The 18,947-nt window shown below is 40.8% G+C and overlaps 1 protein-coding gene across 1 annotated transcript in view; it reads right to left on the reverse strand.

The window, feature by feature from the left end:
• Positions 1 to 18,947, reverse strand: part of gabbr1b (gamma-aminobutyric acid (GABA) B receptor, 1b) — a 235,893-nt gene that overhangs the window by 6,767 nt on the left and 210,179 nt on the right. Inside the window, 4 exon segments of the mRNA XM_061664564.1 lie at positions 7,146 to 7,273; positions 10,171 to 10,264; positions 11,245 to 11,352; positions 15,113 to 15,229. Coding sequence (XP_061520548.1) covers positions 7,146 to 7,273; positions 10,171 to 10,264; positions 11,245 to 11,352; positions 15,113 to 15,229 — 447 coding nt within the window.

Below are 18,947 nucleotides of genomic sequence, written 5' to 3' on the forward strand. Positions count from 1 at the left end.
GAACCCATCCGAGAGCGGCCCGGGGTTTTTGTAACCTTGGCCTCATCTTGCCACAATTTTGTCTCTGAGCTCTTCAGGCACTTCCTTTGACCTCCTGATTCTCATTTGCTCTGACATCCACTGTGAGCTGTAAGGTCTTATACAGACAGGGGTGTGGCTTTCCTAATCAAGTCCAATCAGTACAATCAAACACAGCTGGACTCCAACGAAGGTGTAGAACCATCTCCAGGACGATCAGAAGAAATGGACAGCACCCGAGTTCAATATATGAGTGTCACAGCAAAAGATCTGAATACTTATGGCTGTGTGATATTTCCGTTTTTCTTTTTTAATAAATCTGCAAAAATTTTAACAATTCCGTTCCCCCCCCCCCCTGTCAATATGGGGTGCTGTCTGTACATTAATGAGGAAAAAAAAATGAACTTAACTGATTTTAGCAAATGGCTGCAATACAACAAAGGGGTCTGAATACTTTCCGTACCCACTGTACTTTTCCATGGGACTTTATATCATGAGCTTTGTGCATGATATAAAGTCCCATGTCAGGGTGTCCCGTAAGTCACTTTCCACTTTTTTTCCCCATTTTGTTTCAAGTAAGTGACAGCATTTTTATTTTTTAACACATCCCTCCCTTGCCCATGGCTCGCCAATTGACAATGCGAGCAGCGTTGCAAAATTCCCGCCTGGCAAGAAGTTTTTTCATCGAGAAATTCTTGTGCTTAGCAAAAATAATAGCTCACCGGTTCTGAAGACGCTAACTATACAGAGGCGGCTACAGACCAATTTTATTGACGGGGGCTTGGCTGAGGCCAGTTTTGTCACAGGGGCAAATTCAACCCGCTTCTAGTCAACATTAGTTAACTTTACCACATGACAAAACAGCAAGCCCGCAACAGGTAGCTTTTTATAATAAATATAGACTTGTTTCTGAAATGTAGTGTATTCCTCTCATTCCTTTTCGTCTATAGTTCAAAATGAAAAGAAAAAAGGACATTATGTCCGACTTCTGCACCTTAAAAACGAATAACAAGAAGCCTTAAAAATGGGAAAATGCAATACGAGACATCCACCCTCAGCTATTTTGCAGTCTTACTCCCTGGTCTGGCTTTAGAATAAAAACAAAAGCTTGTAGCATATATCAACAAAACTCTTGACCGCCATTTTTAGTGGGGCAACCCACTAAAAGTCCTCTGGGGTAACCGTGTTTTTTTTTTTTTTTTTACTGCTGCTGTCGTTGTTATTTTGAAGGACGGACGATACAATACTACGTGATGAGGGAGGGGGGTCCAGACTCAGTGTTATGGGTGTATTGACCCTGTTGCCCACCGCCCCCCTTCAGAACTGCCACTGAAAACCTGTTGTTCACATTAAAGACTACTGAAACAGTGAATTGGAAACAGTCAAATGTTTTTATTTTTGTGACTGAAAAACAAGAAGCTTGACTCTCTCTGCATTGACATAATTAAATCAGCGCTCCAGTGACAAGTAAATGAAGAGAGAGGACAATTCACTATGCGATGACAGGCACAGAAGATGAATTGGAGACATGATGTAGATGTAGCTGAGGTAGATGTAGAGGCAAAAAAAAAATCGATACACATCGATCAACAGTCAGTCATCTTTGTACCAAACCTAAAGAATCCCATTCAAAAGGGCAAATGAAGGAATGAAACACACATCGCCAGCAGCAGCCTGTTTGTTATGTAGGTACACATAACAGCACACAAACAAAATCCTGCCCGCCACTCGCACAGGACTTGTCTATCTTATTCCACTCACCTCTCAGAAACAAACATTGGATTTTAGAAGAGATCAAACCAGTACCATCCAGCTGTCATCCAAACTGCTTTAATGCCTTGCCTTTCGAGGCAACTTCAAACCTGTATCCTTATCTAACTCTCTTGGCCCTACTGAAATTATTTATAAGCATATGAAAAAGACAAGATTTTTACTCACTCCAACAACAACCATTACAACTTGCTTCATGATATTTTAGAGATAAGAGAGAACACTAACTGGACACTTCAGTTGGTAGTCAAACGAGATCCAATTAAAAAGCTGTATTAAAAACGTATCTTACTGAGCTCAAAATAGCATTCCCAAAAAATATCTCCATGTAATCACAGAAATAAAACTTTCAATTTTTTTTTTTTTTTACAATCTATTTGTTTTATATTCTTATATATTCTTATATTCTATATATATATATATATATATATATATATTCTATATATATTCTTAAATATTCTTATGTGGAAGGCACGGTTCTTCTTTTCTTTCTAAACAGGTACATGTATGCCACGGCAGGCATTATAGGTAAATTAAACACATGGTTTAGCTTCAGAAGAGTTGTACAGTAGGTGGCGAGTGTGAGATGACGGTGACTGCAATGTTCCTCGTAAAACAATGGACCGCCCCCAAGTTGTATTATACACCCTATTGCACCCCATATTGTCAGGTTTATTTGCGGTCACCCCGTTTTACTATGGCCAACTAGATTTCTGCCTCCCATGGCAAATGTTTTGTCAATTTAAAGATCTGGCTGGACATCCACGGCAATCATGGCCTGTCATCCTTTTCCATCCGATCCCCTACCTTGTCTCACGACCATCCTGTTTTGTCCATAGTAGCCTGAAACAGGGTTGCTGTGGCCGGCGGGAACATAGTACAAATGGAGCTATGAAAACATAAAATGTTTTTTCAGACAAACAGTCATCCAGAAGGAGCCTATCATCTGAATCCCCAATATTCCAGCCCAAAACATTGCTCTGGCACCTCTTTGCTGACGTCGCAGGCTGGAAAGGACATGCTGGCCATCGACCAACCATCCAGAACTCCATCCATACGAACCATCCAAGGTAGCACAACATTCATCAATGGATAACACTGTTTGGAAATAATTATTTTTTCCATGTATTTCTGAGTGCACTGCTACCATTTCCTCTTGCGAGATTGGTTAGGGGTGGCCGAATTACAGATTTATGCATGTCGGCAAGCCTTTGAGTATCCTGTCTAGCGGACATGCTCCCCGCAACCTGCGGTGACACAGTGACTCCCCACGGCTTTATAAACTGCATTCTTTGAAGCCGCCCTGCTGTGAGACAGTCGCTAAGAGGACGCCCGGCGTACTTCAAGTGGACCCTAAAGTAATTAGCAGGTCCGCTCGAAATCTTGGTTTACAGTCATCAAAGAGTCCTTTTCTTCGTTTGAACTGGCAGCAGCCGAAAGGGACATGTCGACAAATGTGCACACAAGGCGACACCCGATGTCGTTGAGAGGAACTGCAAACCCGAACCGTGAGCTCGCATTTGAGGTTTGACCAAAGGAAAATTTGTGTTTTGATAATTTACAAACTCTGCCGAATTATTTCAAATGTATGCCTTGATATCTGTGTCAGTGTGTGAACTTTACGAGCGCAGCTGCGAGACTGTTCGTTTTGCTTTGACTCCAAGCAGCATGAAATGTGATTTGAACCATAAGCAGTTGATTTTCCAAGACTAAAGTTTAAACAGTCACTCTATATGCTTGACCTGTGAGTAAAGAGTACAAAGTTGGGGGTATTTTATATAATATATGATTTTAAACCCATTGTAAGGCGTCAAAATTGTAGACTAAACTCAAGCTGATGGGTGTGGTCTTGTCTGGTCCTCAGTCGTCTACACCCCCCCGGGGTATTTAACTCTTGACTCCTGCTTCTTACTCTCCCTTTTGTCTTTTTTCGCTTCATGTCCTGGCTGGCTAATCTCGCCAGCCACGGGCTGGCCTCGACCAACCCTCCCCCCTCCCCTTTCTTTGTTCGGGCACACGGCTCGGTAAACGCGGGCCTTGGGGATGGAGACCCGATGGCCGCTGCTAAGCCTCCAGAGCAGTTGCTGCTGAGCTACCACATACACTCCCAGCCAAACGTGAGTTCTCTGAACTTGCTAGTGGATCCTGAAGGCAGGCGGGGCGAGAGACGGTCATATTACTCCTGTACCTCTACACAGTAAATAATGTAAATGCATAAGTGTATCGTCTTAGCCACAGCCTTCCTTTGTGGAATTTGGAGTCTTTATGCTCTCACCATGCTTGCATCAGTTTTTGCCAGGTTCCTTCCACATTCCAAAAACAGAGACTAAAAGACTCTAAATTGTCTATCGGTGTGAATGGTTGTTTGTTCATACTGTATGTGACCTGTGATTGGCTGGTGACCAGTCCAGGGTGTAGCCAACCTCTCACCCAAAATAAGACGGCATACGCTCTAGCGCACCCATGACTCTAATGATTGGAAATGGATGGATAAATTACATTTTGAGAACAGGACTTTTTTCCCCCCCAAATGCTTTTTTTTTGCCAGCAGTAATCTAGGATATTCCATAATTAAATCTCCTGGAAAACCAATGATTGCAGAAATGATAATAGAAATGCTTTTGTGTTTCACAAACAGGTGTGGATTTTATGAGAAAGGCCAAAGCAGTTTGGAGAGAGGCAATAAACACATGCCAGTTGTTCCCTGTACTGATTGTATTGATTTCCATAGTGCCCAGCCAATTTAAACTCAAGTTAAATGAATGCACAGTATAATGCATCATCCTTAGAAATGAATTAAAAAAGAACAACAGGCATTCAAAAACCCAATACATTCTGGCAAATGCTATCTGAAAATGGGCTGAAGCATGTACATACATTTTTCTGGAATGAGGCGGACTCATTTGAAACCAGCAGAAATGCTTCTTTTTTTTAAAATTGCAGGCAGAGTACTTTATTTCTTCTACTTTTCCTTTGGGCTTGTCCCATTAGGGGTCGCTACAGTGTCATCCTTTTCCATGTAAGCCTAGCTCCTGCATCCTCCTCTCTCGCACCAACTGCCCTCATGTCTTCACTCACTACATCTATGAACCTTCTAGCTCTCTTGCCTGGCAACTCCATCATCATCACCCTTGTACCAATACACTCACTATCTCTTCTCTGGACATGTCCAAACCATCGACGTCTGCTCTCTCTAACTTTGTCTCCAAAACATCTAACCTTGGCTGTCCCTCAGATGAGCTCATTTCTAATTCTGCCCAACAAGGTCACTCCTCGAGAGAACCTCAACATCTTCATTTCTGCTACCTCGAGCTCTGCTTCCTGTTGTTTCTTCAGTGTGTCTAATCCGTACATCATGGCTGGCCTCACCACTGTTTTATAAACTTTGCCCTTCATCCGAGCAGAGACACTTCTGTCACATAACACACTTGACACCTCCTCTACCCATTCCAATCTGCTTGGACCAATTTCTTCACTTGCTTACCACACAGACCATTGCTCTGGATGGTTGACCCCAAGTATTTAAGTCCTCCACACTCGCTATCTCTTCTCCTTGTGGCCTCACTCTTCCCCCACCACCCCTCTCATTCATGCACATATATTTCGTCTTACTTTGGCTAATCTTCATTCCTCTCCTTTCCAGTGCATGCCTCCATCTTTCTAACTGTTCCTCCACCCGCAGATCACAATGTCATCTGCGAACATCATGGTCCACGGGGATTCCAGTATAACCTAATCTGTCAGCCCATCTATCGCCACTGCAAATAGTAAGGGCCTCAGGACTGATCCCTGATGCAGTCCCACCTCCTCCTTAAATTCCCGTCACACCTACAGTACAACTCACCACAGTTTTGCTGCCCTCATACATGTCCTGTTTTATTCTAACATACTTCTCTGCCACTACAGACTTCTGAATCAGTACCACAGTTCTTCTCTGGGTACCCTGTCATAAGCTTTCTACAAAGCCACAATGTAGCTCCTTCTGACCTTCTCTGTACTTTTCTATCAACACCCTCAAGGCATATAAAGCATTCTAGACATGAAACCATACTGTTGCTCACAAATACTCAGTGTGTTGCCCAAGGACACTTCGACAGCGGACAGAAAGCTCTATCAACTGAGCCACAGTCGGCCTAAAAGTGTTCACTGTTGATTTGCTGAAATATTCTTTGGCAGAAAATATAAAAAAACACAATTTGTATTGTCTGCCATTTCAGTAAAGTACAGAACTTTGAAATTATTTTTTAAAATATATTTTTGTTAATTTCCGCAGTTGTGAATTAAATACCTTTTGTCAAATGGCCATCTGTAATACATTTTGATACATTTTCTAGATGATATGGATATGATCAAGGAAGGAAAATATTCACTTGGCTAAACTAATCCCTGCCGACAGGGATTATTCCTCACTGTCACATCATGAGTTCATGTGTTCGCAATGCATTAGGTACCCTACGCGACATTTCTAAATATGAGTTATGCTGTCCTTTGTATGACTTAATTCTCGATGATGAGGACAAATCACAACTTTTTCATTTCAGGCTCCCGTGTTTTCTGGGAATGCTGCAGAGACTGGTGCAGCAAGAAGTTACAGTATGCCATATTGGGACAAATGACTGTAGCTGCAAAACCCACTGGCTGCCTCTGCCCTTGCTTAAGTGCACAAATTAGGTTGGAGGTGAGCTTAGCCTGGAAGGACAATGCAGTTTCCTCAATGGAGTGTGAAACGTAGGGGGAGAGATGAACGAAGTTGCCACACATGATGAGGTAGGCTACATTGATGGAGGATTGGAAGTGAAAGACCAAGTCTGCAGACTTACGCAGATCTGACAAGCGACTGACAAACACATTAGTCTGACTGCCAACAGCCGTACGTGCGCACATACACTACTGACAAAAAGTTAGGGCTATTCGGCTTTTGCATGGAATTTCAGTATGAATCTAAAATGCACTATAACCTTCACAAGTTTGACTTTCTCAAAACATTTGAAAGCACGTCAAGCTGCTCAACATTTCAGTACTTTTTGCACAACTAGCTGTGCTCTAACAAGGATTTGATAGGCAAAATTCACAGGTGTTTGATCCATCCATGAATCATCCAACACATTTCCTGGATTGATTAGAATTAGTATTTAAACAGTCCTCCTTATCTCATCATGCTGCTCTCATTCTGACATGATGAGACCAATGACATCTAGGAACTGCTCAACAGTGCCTCGCCATTGCAAGGCCTCAAACAATATTTCAGAAAGAAGTGCCCACTGAGCTTAGTTTTCAAGTTGGTTAGTCGTAGTAGTAGTTACTCAACAGACACAAATGTTTCACAAGATGAAATACAGTATGTATGTCCAACTCACAGCAACATTATAGATGGCCATGCCTACAGCTCGGTGGTCGTTGATTTTCTCCGTGGAGATAGACTTAGTCTCGTAAGCCAGGAAGATGCCGAGCAGCAGCAGTAAGCCTTTGTAACCATACACCACACCTGTACAGAAGGATTGAGAAAGATCACTCAAACACGACACATTTACAGTGCATAAGGTTTACAGTATATGTTAACAGTATTGGAGCAATATTTGAGTGCTTGGAAAACTGATTCGCTATTTGGATTGATTCTTGACTTCTAATGAAAACTCAAATACCGATTCAGAATTTTTGCATTTGAATCAAAAGGAGTCAAAGTACGTATTTTATTCTGACAAGCGCTCCAATGCCTTTGTTGACGTCTGCTGCCATTTTGACTTCGTGTGGATCGATTCTACACCTGTACGCATTGTAGCTTCACTGAGATCTCCATAGTTTATTTAACAAAAACGAGCTCTGTGCTAAAGGAGGCTTGTGTTTCACCTAGCTCTCCAATGAGCTGCGCAGATAACTTGGAAGCGCCACAAGAGAAGCGGAAAAGGCCCATTGCTGGAAGGGGCGACCGCGGCAGATTTAATGGGAGAAAGTTGATCCAACACAGCGTAAAGCTAGCCTGACTAGGTAGCCAGCAAGCTAGGTAGCAGCAGACTAGCTGGAAAGGCAGCAGCTTTAGCCGGTCCATGAGGATTCATGGCACCGACGATGAAAGCAAACGAGAAACGGACGGGATTGTACCAGTGGCCAAGCTATGGCAAGGGATCTTCGTTAAAGTAAGCCATTTTAAACAAAAAATAAAAACTTTTCTGTACGGGGATGCAGGAGCTTAAACACTTCAAAATGTACCAGCGTCTTCTGTTACCAGTTCAATAGATACTCTCACTCTCTCTCTCTCTCTCTCTCTCTCTCTCTCTCTAGCATAGAAATGATGAATGTCAACTGCATTCAATGTCTTGGCTGAAGGGGAAGGAGAGCAACAACAGTGTCATATGCATTACGCGTGTGTTGTTCGTATTCATCTTAATTTCGTAAGCCTTATGGGAAGACATACATGGAATAATATAACATTTAATATTTTATCCTGGCATTGTACTGATCCCAAAGGACCACCATAATGATATAAGGCTTGAACCCATCATTTATTTATGAATAAACTCGACCATGTTATGAGAATCCATTGACTGCAAGAAGTCGGCAAAACAAATAATGAAGACCCATTTCAGAGCCAATACCTTTGCTATCTGTGTTCACGCAGACATCTACACAGGAACAGTCCAATTAATATAACACAGATTCAAACACTGGTTCCCTAGTCCAATTAATATAACAGCTTTAATCATTGTTGCTGAAAGAATTACAGAAAGAAAAAAGAAAATTGCCCAGAGTGAAACTCCTCATTAATCTCAGTCTTTTATTAGAATCCCCATGTTCACAGTAGCCACTGTATCCCTTCTGTCTTTATGGTGAAGTTTAGAGATTTCGGTGGTTTTGACATTTTTGGCAGTGTACATTAAAAGGTTCAAAGAAGGACGGTTACATTAAAGTAAATTTTGGATATCCTTCCTCCCCCATATTTCACAGTTGGGATGGTGTTCTCAGCCTTGCAAGCTTCCTTTCGTCTCCAAACTTAACAATGCTCATTATAGCCATACAATTCAAATTTTAGTTTCGTCAGACCACAGGACACGTCTCCAAAAGGTAAGGTCTTCATCCCGCTCTACATTTGAAAACTGTAATCTGGCTTTTTATGTTTCTTTTGGAGTAATGGCTTCTTCCTGGCAGAGTGGCCTTTCGGCCCATGTAGGAGCAGTACTCGTTTCACAGTGGATAATGACACTCTTACCCACTTCAGCCAGAATCTTCACAAAATCTTTTGCTTTTGATTTTGGGTTGAAATGCACATTTCAGACCAAAGCATGTTCATCTCTGGGACATAGAAACCATTTCCTTCATGAGTGGTATGATGGCTGGACATTCCCATGGTGTTTATACCTGCGTATTATTGTTTTAACAGATGAACGTGGCACTTTCAGGCATCTGGAAATTGCAACCACGGATGAAACAGACTTATTATGCAAGTCCACATTTGTCTTCCTGATATCCGGCTTATTTGTTTTGACTTTCCATTGATGTTACACAACGAAGCAGGAGTTTCAGTTGTGCCTACTTCAAATACATCCACAGGTGTGCCTTTAATTAACTTAAATGTTCTCCAAAAAAAAAATCAAAAATGTCAGAAGCTTCCAAAGAAATTATATCACCATCTCTTTTTTGTTTCCAAATTGTTTAAAATCTTGGTCATCTTCTTTTCTGTAAACGTCTGACTTTGAACAGTGGGGGGAAAAAAAATCATGTCTTTTTATATAGTGTATGTAAACATCAGTTTCAACTACAGACCATAAAGTAGGTTATCAGTGGTTGCCGTGGCAATGACAGAACCATCCCCCGAATTGCAAGCCAGTATGCAATTAAAGTGATTTGAACTGATAATGTTATTGTTAGTTGAGTCTCAGGAGGGATTTAATAAAACCTTACACCCGCATTTTCACATAAAGAGGGAAGAATGAGGCAACAGTGGTATTGATCGATGTTGTAAGTATGAGTGTTGTTCACCTGTAAAGAATATAAGAAGATTCTAATAAGCAAGCAAATTCAATGGGCTTTGGAAGCCCAATTAGTTCTACTGACATTATACTCAGAATTTCCCTCCCTCCCAGTACCTTCTAATTGTAAATCCATATCACATCAGTATTATCTACGTAACTTTGTACAGTAAATAATGATACATTTGAAAGTTTTTTTGCTGTTTGATTGCTCGACCGACTTGCCCCAAAAGGTTTTGACCTCTCTGCCTTCGATTGGGTTTCAAAACCACAATATAGGATCTGTGTTTGATTACGAGGGTGGGACAGTTTTGTTGGACTAAAATTTGATGATTGGTGATGAACTAAACTACACAAAACTTCAGTTTTAGTTTCGTTAAACAAAGCAAGTGTAGGGATTGTGCGTTATTCAACTTACCCAGCCAGGTGTTCATTTTTTCAGAGCTGCAGTGCTCCAATAATGGTTGGATTAAAACATCCAGGTCTCCTTTTGGGGATTCTCGGGTGAATTTCTGTTTACATGCAAACAATATCAATACAGGTAACGTACAAATGAATATTGTATATTTCTGCCTACACAACAAACTTTGAAAGAATATTAATATAACTCTAAAAAGAAGGAATAAAAAAATACAACTACAAGAATAAGGTCGAATTATTAATTACAACTATTGAAATAAAATACAACACGATACATTGAGTATATGGCAGGTCTGTCTCTCTCTCTCACCCTCTCTCCCTCTCCCTCTCTCTCTCTCTCTCTCTCTCTCTCTCTCTCTCTCTCTCTTCTCTCTCTCTCTCTCTCTCGACAGCGGCCGCTGGTGTTGGATGTTGCGTTAACGTGCATGTGAGAATGACATGATTCATCGTCATCATCCTCATTATCGTAATTATCGTCATCATCACTTAGAAGTTACCTGTCATAATATAAAGACCTATTTCTCAAAAAACAACGACATTATTTTCATACCATTCTCTTAACATTCGGTTTGTGTTTTTTTTTCAATGTTGAAATTCACTTACACGGCACTAATTTTTGTCGTGGGCCATGTAATAGTTATGGTTTCCCTCGGAGGGCCATTATGACTGTTAACCCATATAAATGTATCATCGTTTCATATTATTACATACTGTATACACAACAAATTGATGGATAACTAGTTTGGAACGGTACAAATTGTTCAACTATTATTCAATTTATCTAGGGGCATTGGTAACACATTTTTTTGGCGATAAATCAAAGTTATTAATAGTGAAGGCAATTTTCAATTTTTGTATTTTCGCAAGAAACAAAGTGGACGCACATGATTTGCTTTTGTGTAATAAAATAAAATGACGTGGCGGGCTGGATCTGGCCCACGGGCCTTGAGTTTGACACCTGCGCAATAAAGACTTAGTCAAGGTTTCAATTTACAAATGAAATGACTGTCAAAGGGTTGTTGTGGTTTGCTCACATATACAATTGATTGCGAATATGACTGGAAAATAATACCTCCACAGTGATATGTAAAGGATCCACAATCTGCCATATCATGAGAGACAAGATGTCGAGGCCAAGCAGGACGCCAACAGTAGCGTAGAGCTTCCATGGCTCCAGGTGCTGCAGAGGGACAGCGGGGTCAGGAAAAGGCACAAATCCTCTCTCCTTCTCTAACATTGTGAAAGGAGGATTTATGAAGCCACAAACAGACTCGCCAAGAGCTGCTCCGGAAACAATGATCCATCACTAACTGAGGCCAATTCAATATGCCCTCAAAGCACTGGGCCATGACAGCAATGAGACAAAAGGACATACAAATGGGAATACACCCCAGACTGTCTTATTCACAGAAAGCAGGTGTTGCTTTATGTTTTCATGATTAAGAATAGAATGATATTTGTCGGACCAGGTCCAACATAATGAAGCGGGTCTTGATTTTGTGCATTACTTGACACGATCAAGGTCTCTGGTTATGCAGGTGGGGGGGGGGGGGGGGAAGGCATCAGTGGGAAGTGAGCCTCTGTTCAGACAATGACATGCTCACGTACACAATCGCAGCTTATAAACCAGAGTTATTATATGTTGACTATGAAGGGTTAAACCTGCTAAGTAGATACCATTTAACATAACAACTCCACCTGTACTGTATGTATTATCAACCGCATATACATATTCTCACAAAAATATGTTCTCATGATAAATTAAGCACGTCTATTACATGCTTTTGTCAAAATATTAAGTATCAATCTGTATATGTCACACAAGCAGTAGACATCGTCAAACGCAAACCCTGCCCAACTTCTTCTCCCATCATGTTCAGAGACCAAAGTATTTGTATACAACCAGTAAATGTTCATAATATCTGACCTGTTGAAAAAAAAGCAAAAACAAAGAAACACAAAAAAAAAACCATGTGACAAATCCATATCTTGATTGTGAAGTTCAGAATGCATTTTGCGTGTGGATTTTTTTTGTAGTTTTCTTTGTCCAATGAGCCACTTGTGAAAAATTATTTGTGGAAATGATTTTGGTATTTTTGATGTAACCTCGCTAATTGGATTGTAAAACTGTTATAAGCATCATGATATTTTACTTTGTCAAAAAGACTCTAGAAGATTACTTTGGAAATGTTCCAGTAGTTGGTTACAATTACAAGTTACCCTGTTGAACATGTCACAGTAGTGTAACTATTTCAATTACTTTCTCAAAGTAACATAAAATATATTACATTTGATTACATTTGGATAAATTTTGTTCATTTTAAATGTATACATCAACAAGACACACGCTTCCTGTAAAAAAGTGGATTAAAACCATAGTTCATTATTTTGGAGTTAGCCACATAATTGTTCTTTTCACAAATAATAAACTGTTAACAAAACATGACACAATGCAAAGGCAATCAAAAATGTTTGTTGCATTATACATATACAGTATATACCGATACATACTGTATATATGTGTACAGCATGTGGAAAACATGATTGACTGCACAATTTAGACAATATAGCTTCATATGACAACCCAGTAAGGAATATTTCATTAAAAAGTTGCAAATTACAAGGATGAAACTGTTCAAAAGTCAATGTAGTTTTATGTGTTCAAAAGTATAACTTTGAGTCTAAACTTTTTAAAATCTCAGACAAACTAATAGATTGCACCACAAGATGGCGCTTTCAGGGCAATATTTGGTCAAATATGTCATGTTTGAGACTACGGCAGAATGGCACATGACCTGAGAGAGCCAATCACAACCGTCGGCTTTCGGAGGTGGAGGTGATATGCAAACAAATCTGATCTTTTGCGGCTAGTTTTCAAATGTAACTAAAATTGTGAACATGGACATTTCCAATAGCAACGATAATTTAAGTCCACATTTTCTCCCAGTAATGTCATCACAATTACATACATTTTGTAATCATGTTACATGTACTGTATTTTCACGACCACAAGGCGCACCGTATTAAAAGGCGTAGTCTCAGTTACAGGGTCTATTTCTGTATTTAACACATACATAAGGCGCACCGTATTATTGGGCGCAGGCATGGTAAAACATACGGTAGCATGCATGCACGCTAAAACAATGTTTTTAAAAAGGCAGCGGGAGCAAAACCGAGTTCGGTTGTACTTTATTGAAGTATTTAACAATGTACTCACGTTATTTTTCGATCAATCCTCATCCAGAAATCCATCAAAGTCCTCATCTTCTGTATCCGAAATGAACAGCTGGGCAAGTTCTCAATCAAACATGCCAGGTTCCCTCTCGTCATTGTCGGAGTCAGTCTCTCCTCAGAAATGATGCCGGCTTTTACGAAAGCTCGAACAACAGTGCAAGCAGACACGTTACGTTAGCCCCAGCATCCACAATCCATTCACAATGTCGCCCGGCGCTGCCTCCTGGTCTTAGTAAAGCTGTGTTCCCCATCTGTCATCCATCGCTCCCACGCCGCTCGCAACTTCACTTTGAACGCCCTGTTTACACGGATGTCCAGCGGTTGGAGTTCCTTCGTCAAGCCTCCCGGAATGATGGCAAGCTCCGAGTTATTGCCCTCAGTCGAATGGTGACCGTAGAGACGCTTCTCCCGGCTGTTCTTTGTCATTAATCCATTGCTCGAGTTGGTCTTCCAACTCGGGCCACCTCGCCTTGTTTCCGCGGAAACTCAGCTTCGTCTTCTTGACTTGGCGAAGCTCTTTTTCCTGCTTCCTCCACTTGCGAACCATGGATTCGTTGATCTTCAATTCTCTCGCAGCTGCTCGATTCCCATGTTCCTCCGCGTAATTGATAGCTTGCAGTTTAAACTGTGCTTCGTAAGCGTGTCTCTTCATAGGTGCCATTTTCGGGGTCCTTAGCCAAACCGATGCACATACCGGAACTATATACATACTGAGGGCGTGTCTTTAGCGTCCTCTGTCACGCGCACCTTTCCCCCTTTACGTCCGCATGCTGTCCTCAGTCACGTCCGCCTTCCTCTATATAAGTAGCGTGTCGCCAGGAAATGCTCCCAGTCAGTCAAGCTCATCGAAGTCACACAACAACATTTACAGGTTTTGGAACTCGCTGCACACATAAGGCGCGCCGCATTATAAGGCGCTCCGTTCATTTTCGAGAAAATTTAAGACTTTTAAGTACGCCTTATGGTCATGAAAATATGGTAATTAGTTACTCCCCAACACTGGCTGTGAAAAAGTTAGTGATGGCTGTGGGATGGGACTGTAAATACACGACACAACAGCTTACAGCTGGGTGGTATTTAAAGTCTTTACATTTCAGTGGCAGCAAACAAGATTGCAGCTGATTTTTTAATAGAATCTTGAAGCAGTTAGCCTTTCGCCCTATGAGATGTGTGGTTACGCAGTAGGAGTGAGAGAATTAATGTAAACTCCCTCAGTATTGTCTCAGCTGAGTAATACTACAACCCCTCTTGATTGGCTTTCTGCAGCTAAGGCGTTTCATAAATATTCAGCATGGTGCTTCATCTCTCTGCTGGAACGAGTCTTGCTCTTGCGTCGCAGGAGGATCATCCACTAAGATGTCCTGTCAACAGTGAATGCGATATGAGACATACGAGGAAGTCGCTGGGAAGAAGTGGGCAATAAAGGAGACCTTCCTCTGTTTGGACTGGTTGGAAGAATTCATTGAGTTGGCAGAATGGCAAATGCAGTAGATGCTACACAACGCTCAAGGGCAAGTAGTGGGCCAAATGTGAAAGCATGGGGTGAGTAAATGTAAAAAGAGAACACTTGATTGGGGGATACATCATCCCTGCCAGGGAAGCTTGCCCTTGTAGGAGATGACGAATTAAATAAAGCTGAACCCTGCTGCTCGGCAGAGGCACATACATACAGTAAATTGCATCCACAGCTTCCCTTTCATAATTACCTTCTTCTTATCCTTCTTCTCATCCTTCTTGGTGAAGACAGTATGGACCCACCAGATCTTGGTGAACATGCTGCCGTATGCAAGGCTGAAACCCAGACCGAGCAGCCACAGGCGAAACTATCAGAAGCAAAGATATTATGAGAGACCTCAGAATCTTGGATTAATATATCAAACAAATTAACCAAATCAGCTTCACGCACACTTGCCATCATTTGGCTTGTCTCAGTTTAATAGACTTTCTAAAGTGACCTTGCAATGAAATGAAACTTCTCAGAGGCTCTCTCGCTTGGGACTGACATTGCGTATCTGCTTTTGCTGTGGTAGTGGGCAACACAAGGGAAGACCTTCAATTAAGAAAGAAATTCAGACGGTGAAGGTAATTAATGTAGCTTCTTAGATAAGAGGGTAGTTTTACAATTTCATTAGTTCATTAGTTCCCCTCTCAGTCTCAGGGGACAGCTGTGACACCAACAAAAGCCTTGAGGTCACTTTCACTTCAAGTAAAGGCTATCTATTTTTTCGAGGACTATTTGTATAGCACGCATGTTAACAATCCATTACAAATACATTCTTATGAACACTAACATAACACTTTCATAAACCGTTGAATATTTGCAAAAATAAAACATGACGTGTGTTGAGTCGTCATCGTCCATGATGTCGGAATTCCAGTATTTCATACGACTTCAGCTTAGTGAGCATCTACAGGATTAACTCTGTAGGTATATTTAGCTTTTGCTTTGTGTGTGTGTGTGTTTGTTGTGATGCCATCTCAGAAGAGTACCAGTGATAGCAACGAGGAGAAATACGATCGAACCATAAAATTGATGAGCGACGTGAAAAGCAGCGGAAAGCCTCTGCTCAATACATGTGTGTTGATTACAAAAGAAGAATGCAAAGTACACTGAAAAGTGAGGTTTGTTTAATTTTCAAGGCTACCGCTTGTTTTTTTTTTTTTTCTACGTAATTGCCATCTGCCCAGCGAGCACGTGTTCCCGCAGTTAAGCATGGCAGAACTGAATTGCTCTGTATAAATTATCCACACGTCTCTGTCCAGGCTGATCAGTATAATATGGAAAACCCAAAAGTAAGTTGACAATAAATATAAGATGAATGGAATGTACACTGCAAAGTGAACTGTGAACAAAGGCAACTTGCATCCTTGTATTGACAGTTAAAAATTATTTATTGTTACAGTGGAACCTCGATATCGGATAAAATGGACAGTCAGGACTGAACAATGTGTCCAAAAATAGTTTTCATTTGTCACTTAAACTGCCCTGATTAAGTCTGTTAGTTCCAGAATTGGCCACTGTTGTTCACTGGCGCTGTGGCGCAATGCAGGCAGAGAATAGCACTGATGTATTTCAGAGTTGCATATACAATATAGAATATGACTAGATCCAATTCCAAAAGACATGCCTCCCATGCCTACGTAGCGATCATGCTGAATGCGGGGCATTGATGTGGCGGCCATGTCATGGCGGTTATAGCTATTGTCTCTTGTGCCAGAGAGAGAGAGCCAGAGAGAGAGAGAGAGAGAGAGAGAGAGAGAGAGAGAGAGACAGAGAGAGAGAGAGAGAGAGAGAGAGAGAGAGAGAGCGGCATAGCTTCAGTGTTAACTGAGGAATACAAAACAAGTCTCTGGAGTCTGGAACATATTATTTTTGGTACATGAAAATTTTCTGCCAAGTCGTTCGCCTTTGGCATTTAATTTGAAACTAGGAAGCACACTAATTAATATATGATAATTCAATAATATGACGAGTAGTGTACGGCAACGATATCAGCATGACCAAGCACACCTGCGTGGTAAGTCTGGATAAAATGTGAAACTTTTTTTCACATTATTGCCAATAGGTTTTTACTGTACTGGGTGTTTTAGGCCACGGAAAAAAAACTAAACTACAAAACAATAGTTTTGTACTGCACAGTAATATGGGTGCATAAGGCCGAAAAAAAATAAAGTACTTCAATGTAATGGACAATCGGCTATATCAGACGTATATATATAATAAAATGTCACAAATCTTTTTGGTCATTATACATGATGCCAATGTTTTATTTAATTAGTTTTTGTTTTAAGACTGAGAAAACTGCTTTGAATTGTAATAGAAATAGTGATACAGTACAGTGAATATTTAAGACGTGTGCTTATTTTTTGCTGAACAATCTGCGAGGCTCTTTTAAATAATTTAGTCCACTTGGTACAGGCACAGCAATCAGGGTGTGGATCAGCCCCATAATGCCTCTACCCCCGTTTAAACGTTCAAACGAAAATCGACCTTGCCCTGAGCCAGGTCATTAAAGTTAGTATCCTGTAAACAAAACTGAATTTGTTTCAGTTATGTGCTAGAACTAGATCAAACATTTAATGAATACAAAACTAGGACATTGACATTGAGACCAATAACTGTGATATTTATTCTGACATTTTCTGAAGCTTCCTTGAATACCGGATGTGAAGAAATAAACGTTCCAAATAATCTTTATACTAATCATTTTCCAGTCAAAATGATTGTCCCCTAAGGACAGCAAATACAGTATATAAAAACATATTTACAACAATACTTAACAATATTTATAATTTATGTTGTAACTGTAGATGAAATAGCGAAGCTTGTGGTCATTGTCGCTAAAATGTGCACGGGCGTTGAATGTCACACGCTGGTTATATAGCCCGTCCTCTGTGGGGTTGTGAGTCTCCAACTGTCATTTCTGCTCACGTTCACTATTAATGGGCCAACAATCCAACACTTGGTGAACTCTGCTTCCCAATGATACTAAGACCCCCTATCGAAGGATGCGGCGCTATGAACGCAAGACAACTTGCATCCACTCTCCCTACAGAAATGGACGAGTACCAATCTTATTGTTTCATTGTCTTATAATGAACAATGACTAACCTATAATTGATTACTATGGGGGTAAAACTGGCGTATTGGGGGCAGTCTTACAGGTTCCGCTGTTTTAGTATCTCGAGAAACTTAATCTTATTTCTGGACAGTGCAATTCTATAAATAATAGCAAAAAAAAAATACACCGGTACTTATAAACGCCCCTTAAGTTGAACAAATAATATTGTGGTTTCTTTCTTTTTTCTTTTTTTTTTATTTGTAAATTGCCACGATCCTAGTGAGGATAAGGGGTATGGAAAGTGAATGAATGCATTGTCTGCAACGCAGTTCTTTACTATTACAAACATTACTGAGACCAAAGTTATCGATTTAATTCATTCACTCAAACCATCTAAGGCAAAGGATGTTTTCGGAATGGACACGAACATGCTCAAAGATCTAGGTTCAACTCTTGCTACTCCTATTGCCTCAATCATTAATCTTTCAATTTCATCTGGTCACTTTCCAATGGCCAGGAAAATCTGCTATTGTTACCCCTGTCTTTAAATCCGGTGACTCAACTTGTCTGAATAACTAACCGACCTATAAGCATTCTTCCGGCCATTTCCAAAGTTGCAGAAAAATGGGTGTCAGAGCAGATTGTCCATTATTTAAACAGCAGCTCCCCCTCTCTCCATGCCATGCAGTTTGGTTTCAGATCCAAGCATTCCACTGAAATGGCTACATGCCTCTTCATTGAGAAAATAAAATCTTCTCTCGACAAGGGGGGAGTTGTAGGGGCGGTGTTCTTGGACCTCAGGAAAGCTTTCGATACAGTAAATCACTGTTCTTCTTACCAAGCTCTCAAAATTTAACTTCTCTCGCAAAGCTGCGAGCTGGATTGAATCATATCTGCATGACCGAACACAATCTGTATCAGTTAACAACTGCAGATCAGAGTCTCTTAGGCTAACCTCTGGAGTCCCTCAGGGATCAAT

The sequence above is a fragment of the Phycodurus eques genome, chromosome 20 (assembly GCF_024500275.1).
Source record: "Phycodurus eques isolate BA_2022a chromosome 20, UOR_Pequ_1.1, whole genome shotgun sequence".
NCBI lineage: Eukaryota > Metazoa > Chordata > Actinopteri > Syngnathiformes > Syngnathidae > Phycodurus > Phycodurus eques.